At 51.7% G+C, this 7,768-nt stretch overlaps 2 protein-coding genes across 2 annotated transcripts in view; both read left to right on the top strand.

Annotated features, from left to right (window-relative positions):
- LOC147243561 (uncharacterized) overlaps nt 1–3,230 on the top strand; it is a 7,472-nt gene extending 4,242 nt beyond the window's left edge. Inside the window, exons 12-13 of the mRNA XM_086187341.1 lie at nt 150–247; nt 1,406–3,230. Coding sequence (XP_086043467.1) covers nt 150–247; nt 1,406–1,616 — 309 coding nt within the window. The 3' untranslated portion in view covers nt 1,617–3,230. The remainder of the gene's footprint in view (nt 1–149; nt 248–1,405) is intronic.
- Nucleotides 3,231–6,966: 3,736 nt separating this feature from the next.
- On the top strand, nt 6,967–7,768 carry cldn5b (claudin 5b). The gene has a single exon (XM_086187392.1). It carries the CDS (start codon nt 7,072–7,074, stop codon nt 7,714–7,716), a length of 645 nt encoding a protein of 214 aa, XP_086043518.1. The 5' UTR covers nt 6,967–7,071; the 3' UTR covers nt 7,717–7,768.

Raw genomic sequence — 7,768 nt, 5'->3', positions numbered from 1 at the left:
GATTAAATGCAGGAGGGAATGAATTTATCTGGGAATTCAAGACTCCTATTAGTGAGTACATGAAAGAAAAAAAGACACTTTTTGGGTGAAGCATCAGTTAAATTTGAGAGATCTTGAAAGAAGCTGATCACAATCTGTGTGTTGTGCAGAGGAAAGCTCAGACCAAGGAGAGAGAGAAGAAGCTGCAGCAGCAAATCCTGTCACTGCAGGACACCGTGGAGAAGCTGGAGGGCCACCACGACAGTCGGTAAGATGTCTTACTGATGCAGTAGAGCAGCTCAGGAATGAATCTGACAACTCAGAACCAAGTTCTCCTAGTAGAACGTCTGGTTCCCTGGTCTCCCTCCAGGAAGGACCTGAGATCAGGTGTGTGGTTGCCAGCAGCTGGAGAGATTAGAAGGTTCAGTTCTACATCAGATCCACCAGTAACACCAGACCGGTGGATGGTGGAGGTTCAGTTCTACATCAGATCCACCAGTATGACCAGACCAGTGGATGGTGGAGGTTCAGTTCTACATCAGATCCACCAGTAAACACCAGACTGGTGGATGTAGGAGGTTCAGTTCTACATCAGATCCACCAGTAACACCAGACCAGTGGATGGTGGAGGTTCAGTTCTACATCAGATCCACCAGTAAACACCAGACCGGTGGATGGTGGAGGTTCAGTTCTACATCAGATCCACCAGTAAACACCAGACTGGTGGATGGTGGAGGTTCAGGTCTACATCAGATCCACCAGTAAACACCAGACTGGTGGATGGTGGAGGTTCAGTTCTACATCAGATCCACCAGTAAACACCAGACTGGTGGATGGTGGAGGTTCAGGTCTACATCAGATCCACCAGTAAACACCAGACTGGTGGATGGTGGAGGTTCAGTTCTACATCAGATCCACCAGTAAACACCAGACTGGTGGATGGTGGAGGTTCAGTTCTACATCAGATCCACCAGTAAACACCAGACTGGTGGATGGTGGAGGTTCAGTTCTACATCAGATCCACCAGTAAACACCAGACTGGTGGATGGTGGAGGTTCAGTTCTACATCAGATCCACCAGTAAACACCAGACTGGTGGATGTAGGAGTGGTGGAGTCTTAAAAACCTGGGTTGCTAACAAGAGTCTAGAGGAGCCTACAGAGGTCATGGAGGTCATTAAAGGTCATCAGGGGAAAAACAAGAAGCCTGAAGCTCAGTGGTGGTGACCTTGAAGTCATGTGACCCTGGTGTAGCTCCTTCATAGGGTAATGTTAGCTTAGCACTGCTACCGTACCATTCAGGCTTCCAGCATCATCAGAGGGTTCATCAGTGAAGATGATCACTTTCTGTAAAACAGGGACACCTGAATCACGCATGAAAGCTTCCTGCCAAGCAAACTGAAAACCTCCATTTTTTCTTCCGTCCAGACTCTACTCGGTTCATCAGGATCAAATCAGCGAGATGTTCCAGAAATATGACGAGACCAAGATCCAGTGCAGGCAGCTGCGCTCCCGGTACGATACGTTGGAGCGGCAGCACAGCGAGTTGAAGGAGCAACACAGCAATATGCAGGACCAAGTCAAAAGGTTTAGGACCCTACTGCGGGGGCATGGAAACGTTGCCCCGCCCACATCCTAGACTTTGACCCCACTGGACCTCCCCCATCTGCTCAAACTAAGGGTCATCAGCAGGAAAAGGGGGGCCTGCCCACTCCAGGTCTCTGTCAGCCCTGCAAGGCAGAATTCTGGATCGTACCATCAGCACAACCCTGGTCATGGAATTGGAAAGAACAACTTTCATGCCTGGAAAATTTCGTGGATAAATTAATAAAGAATATTTGCTGCTAAAACCCAGAAAGTCCATCAGTCGACTGATCTGATACATGTTTATGTGTTCAAGCTCAGCTTTCATGTCACTCACGTGTGCTGGGAACGTCACATCAGTGGGTTTTCTTACGTTAAGACTGCCGTCATGTGGCCATGCTGGTGTCTTGATAAACATCATTGTAATCAATACTGACATTTACAATCTGATCATTTCAGACGTGCAGCAGTCGTGTGGTGACATCATCGCCATCCCTGTCCCCTCAGAGGTGGTTGAAGCTGATCAATGACACCTACAAACTCTTGAAAATGGAACTTAGACTTGGATTTTGTTGTTGTTCTGAGTTCTGGAAACCCTCTCGTGACCTCCCATGAGGGAAGTTGATGTTCCGATTCAGGTGCTGGTTTGCTCCAGGGACCTGTATGGTAGAGGTTCCGCACCAGCTGGTGTTGCTGACATGTGCATCAGTGACACGTTCCTGCACCGGCGTTCCGATGAGTGTGTGGTGTCCCGTCCGTGACTTGCATCTGGAGGTCAGCTTTGGATTTGTTAACTAGATTTGTGAAGGTCAGACACCAGCTGAGTGCTGGGTTCACAGCCCGATCAGTCCCGCTCCCCCTGAACTGGGACATTTGGACCCTTGAGAGCAGCAGTTTGCTCACCAACACCAGTCTGGACAGGTTTGTGAACGTTTGGCAGAAATGTGCCTTTTGTCTGTAAGAAAAACCTTTGCGATCTCTGCGTTTTTACTTTTGTTCAGTGGATCTTGTGTTTCAGGAAGCAATGGACTGGTGTTATTTAGGCTGTCCTCTTGTAGTCTAGGAGGACTCGTCCAGTCCCGCTCCACTTGGTCTCTTCTGTCTCTCCATTTGTTTCTGTAGCGTCCAGGAAATGTTAGGCATCGCTGCTTATTTACGGTGTGCGTGACTGAACAAGCACATTTGAGATTTGTGAACTTATTTCACTCTCACACACTGTGGTTGGTTGCTTCATGAACTGTGTTCACTCCACGCTGGGTGACGCCATCTTGAGTCACTGTCACCTCAGCTGTTGGTCTCTTCTTTGTGTACATGGATGGTTTTGCCTGCTTGTCTCTCCTCTCAACCCCTCCCTCTCTCTCTGTCTGCCCCCTCCCGTCTCTCTCTCCTCTTGATGAGGATATTCAACAAGTTCACTCGAAGAACCTGATGGAACTCACAGGCAGCAGGTAGGACAGAGGATGATGGGCAGGTGGGTCAGCGCGTATCAAACCAAGGCTTCGAACGTCTCAACGACGTCTCAACTACATCTCAACTACATCTCAACGACGTCTCAACGACGTCTCAACTACTTCTCAACGACGTCTCAACTACATCTCAACTACATCTCAACGACGTCTCAACTACATCTCAACGACGTCTCAACTACATCTCAACGACGTCTCAACTACATCTCAACGACGTCTCAACTACATCTCAACGACGTCTCAACTACATCTCAACGACGTCTCAACTACGTCTCAACTACATCTCAACGACGTCTCAACTACATCTCAACTACATCTCAACTACATCTCAACGACGTCTCAACACCTTCCAACCTGCATCACTGGATTCCTGACTCCTTTTTCTTTCTGACTTCAAATTCATTCAAATATAAGAATTGTCAGAAGTCCAACTGACAGGGAGAGAGAGAGGAGGAGGGAAGACTGGTGGGATGTGTGTGTGTGTGTGTGTGTGTGTGTGTGTGTGTGTGTGTGTGTGTGTGTGTGTGTGTGTTTGTGTGTTGAACAGAGGTCATTTTGGAAGTAAACAGCACAAAGCATGAACTTCATTAAATAGCAAATTTGGCCGCTGCGCTGGACCCCTGCGCCCCGGCGGGCGCGAGAAGGCGAAGGCCCGTAATGTCGCTGCTTGCGGCTTTAATTCTCCCTTAGCTCCATTTTTGGGTGCCAGTCAGAAAAGCTGCTCAGAGGCCACGCACACACACACACACACACAAGCTCTCTCTCTCTCTCTCTCTCTCTCTCACACACACAGAGTCACATTCACAGAGTCACATGGGACTGAACATTAATACTGAACCGAACAGCCAGTTGGCTGAAGTTGGTACCGGACAGACGCACAACATAACAAGAGCCAAGGCCTCGATCCCCACAAACGGCAAACGCCATGGCAGGTGACTTTTCTATGTGGATAATAAAACGAGCTGATGTGGAAAAGGAGGAGGAGAATATTCCCAGTGGCTCAGAGAACAATGGAGTGGAGAGGAAGTGATAAGAGACAGGAAATCCTCCCCGTGTTGCATCTCAGCCCTCCCACCTGGCAGATCCGCTCCTGTCAGTCAAAAGCCAGGGCACAGCAACAATGAGGCGGAGGAACAAATCCAGAGAGACTGAAGATCAGGATCGTTTAGTTCTGTCTTCAGGTCCAGTCCTTCCTGTCAGTACATCCTGGATATCTCACGTAGGTGTTTGGGGTCACTGGTGAAAGTGAGCGGATCCTGCAATCAGAGTCGTTCAAAACACAGCACGCACTGATTCGTTTCACTCACGCCAGACTTGTGTTCAAAGTCTCAGTTTTATTGTGCGATCATTCAGATCAGCAGCAGGGAAACCCCTCACTGGGAGTTGAGACAGAAAGAAACTGTATCAATGGCATGAAATACAACAGTGAAGACCAGATGTAAGTCGCTGAAAATCTAAAATGAATCGATGAAATGAGTTACAGCTCGTGGCCTTTAAGGATTCTCTTTTTCTTCATGTCCCCCGAACGCTGCGGCCGCTCCGACCCCCGGCGTTCAGTTCCTCCTCCTCCTGATGCTGAGGACCCCAGACGCTTCTTAACCTCTGTAAAAGTGATTTTATTCACAGTTTCTGGATGTTTTTGTGGTTCCCTTCACCCGTGACTTTGTGCATCATGGCAGCAGCGCAGGAGGAAGCACCTGGACGTGTGAGGACACGCCGCGTCTGTCCTGATTAGGCAGGAACCGCAGTCTGACCTACTCACCGACTACGTGACATCATGACAAGAAACGAGTTTTCCAGAAGCTCCGATTGTGTTTGTCTGCTGGAATGTTGTTTGTCAGCATGTTGACATCCATCCTGGGCCAGCAGTTCTTACCTTCGTCCCCCATCCACCCTGGACCAGCAGCTCCTGCCCCCCCCCCCCCCCCCACACACACACACAGAAAAGAAAGCAACTTCATGACCAAACCTGAAGGATCAAAAAACGTTACAATAGGCGAGGCGCAGTCCCCCTGTTATGCTTCACATCAATGCAGTAAACATGAACACACACACACACACACACACACACACACACACACACACACACACACAGGACCAGTTAGTTGCTATTTCCAGACTCACCAAGCAGAAGCTGAAAGCTGATAAAGAGGAATCAAGTAATCAAGTCTGGGCGTAGACCAGCTTCAAGTCCAGGCTAATGAGAGAAAACAAACCACAACTTTTAAAATATCCTGTCAGCAACACACTCACACACACACACACACACACACACATACACACACACAGAGTATACACACACACACGAAAATCAAACAGTTGCAGTTTCCTCTTTCAACACAAACGTCACTCTTTGCTGATTCTTAGTCGTCAAGTATAAAACATTTTTTGTGAGAACCCATTGCAGTGTTTGGTGTACTAATACTACTTTAATATAACTACAATACTCATCCTGAGGAACACAGTACCAACATCTACGACTTTTTAGAGGACCGTTGCTATGGTACTGGCAGACATGTTTGCTAGCTGGCTAACAGCTGCGTCTCAGCTGGTAAACACAGGAATGATTGACAGGCAAAGAGGAAAGTTTGGGTTCTGATATGAAACTCCAAAGATGACGGGTTCTGTGGGCCGGCGGCGTGTTTACGTCTGGAGAGATCCTCCAAACGAAGACTGTCTACAGGAGAGAAGATTTTGGGGGTCAAAGGTCACATCATGGAGGCGACGTGGTGGATCCCATCATTTGAGCTGTTCTGACCTCTAACAGTCATCACTGAAGTAGAATTCAGCGCCGTGATGATCTTGATGGCGTTCTCCAGGGGCCCTGGCATCTGCTGATGAGTGTTCCTTGAAAGCTCCCAGCATGCTCTGGTTCTAGTGGCGAACCTCTGTCACCACATCACCATACGGATAAACAAAGAGAGCTGAGACGCGTTTTCATCACCACAGTTGGGAGCACAATGGGGCGAGTCAACATGGCCGCCACGTCCATCCTGTGTGGCTCGGCTTGTTTGTCCAAAATAAACGGGTCAAACCATTGTCAGGGGTGGGAGGCGGAGCCAGCGAGGGGCGCCAAGCGCTCTGATGACAGCAGGCGCACCACAGGAGAGCTGCAAAGTAGAATCTCACATGCTGCTCCTGGTGAGACTCAGCAGAGAACCAGGAGAACCCGCCGGGTAGAACCTGCTGGGTAGAACCTGCTGGGTAGAACCTGCTGGGTAGAACCGGATGTTTGTGGCTCTCATCATGACCTCACACTGGTCGTGAAACGCTTCTCTGGGTGTGAATGTGCACTTGATGTAGTGTCAGAGTTCTGCCAGAGGTTCAGGAGGAACCATTAGGGTTCTGCAGCAGGTTCAGGAGGAACCTTTATGGTTCTGCAGCAGGTTCAGGAGGAACCATTACAGTTCTGCAGCAGGTTCAGGAGGAACCATTAGGGTTCTGCAGCAGGTTCAGGAGGAACCATTAGGGTTCTGCAGCAGGTTCAGGAGGAACCATTACAGTTCTGCAGCAGGTTCAGGAGGAACCATTAGGGTTCTGCAGCAGGTTCAGGAGGAACCATTACAGTTCTGCAGCAGGTTCAGGTAGAACCATCAAGGGTCGGCAGCAGGTTCAGGTAGAACTTCCAAGGTTCTGCTGCTCTGGCAGCTCGGCTCACGCACGCACTCACAGCACTTCACCGGAACCTCCGGAACTCCTCCCGGAGGCCTGAGTTGAAGGAGCTGAGGAGAACCTGGACTAAGTTCTGCTCCAGGCGTGTGATGGGAACCCGTTGGTCCTGATGATGGTGATGACATCACAGCCGCCTGCTCCCTTGGACTCGCGCCAGCACGTGCGCGCTCGACCAGCTGCTGCGGCCGCCCCTCCGCTCCGATTGGCCGAGAGGAGGGGCGCTCCTCTCTGATTGGTCCAGGTTTGTTTTGGTCCCATAAAGGCGGCGTGTGGTGCTGCCGGCGTGCCAGACCTCCGGATCAGGAGCCCAAACCCCCGAGCAGGAGCCCAGACCTCCGGACCAGCAGCCTGCCTGCCCTTCCGCCGCCCGCCATGCTCGCCGCCTGCCTGGAGCTGCTGGGCCTCGCGCTGTGCGTCAGCGGCTCCCTGCTGGCCATGGTGGCCTGCGGGCTGCCGATGTGGAAGGTGACGGCCTTCATCGACTCCAACATCGTGGTGGCACAGACGCTGTGGGACGGCCTGTGGATGTCCTGCGTGGTGCAGAGCACCGGGCAGATGCAGTGCAAGCTGCACGACTCGGTCCTGGCTCTGGCGCGCGACCTGCAGGCGGCGCGCGCCCTGACGGTGGTGTCGGCCGTGCTGGGGGTGGTGGCGCTGACGGTGACGGTGGCGGGGGCGCAGTGCACCAACTGCATCAAGGACGAGGCGGTGAAGGCGAAGGTGGTGCACGCCGGCGGGGTGGTGTACATCGTGAGCGCGCTCTTCGTGCTCGTGCCGCTGTGCTGGATGGCCAACAACATCATCGTGGACTTCCACAACCCGCAGGTGCCGCCGTCCAAGAAGCGCGAGATCGGCGCCGCCATCTACATCGGCTGGGCGGCCGCCGCGCTGCTGCTGCTGGGGGGGACGCTGCTCTGCTGCTCCTTCTCCCAGGGGGCGCGCGGCCCCTACCCCATCAAGTACGCGCCCACCAAGACCGTCAGCAGCGGGGACTTCGACAAGAAGAACTACGTCTGAGTACCAGGGACGCGCGAGGGTGACGCAGCTGTCTGGGGGGGGGGGGGGGGGG

This window comes from Aulostomus chinensis, chromosome 19 (assembly GCF_037954235.1).
Source record: "Aulostomus chinensis isolate RoL2024-O1b breed Wild chromosome 19, RoL_Achi_v1.0, whole genome shotgun sequence".
Taxonomy (NCBI): Eukaryota; Metazoa; Chordata; class Actinopteri; order Syngnathiformes; family Aulostomidae; genus Aulostomus; species Aulostomus chinensis.
This window is presented reverse-complemented; position numbering and strand designations above follow the sequence as displayed.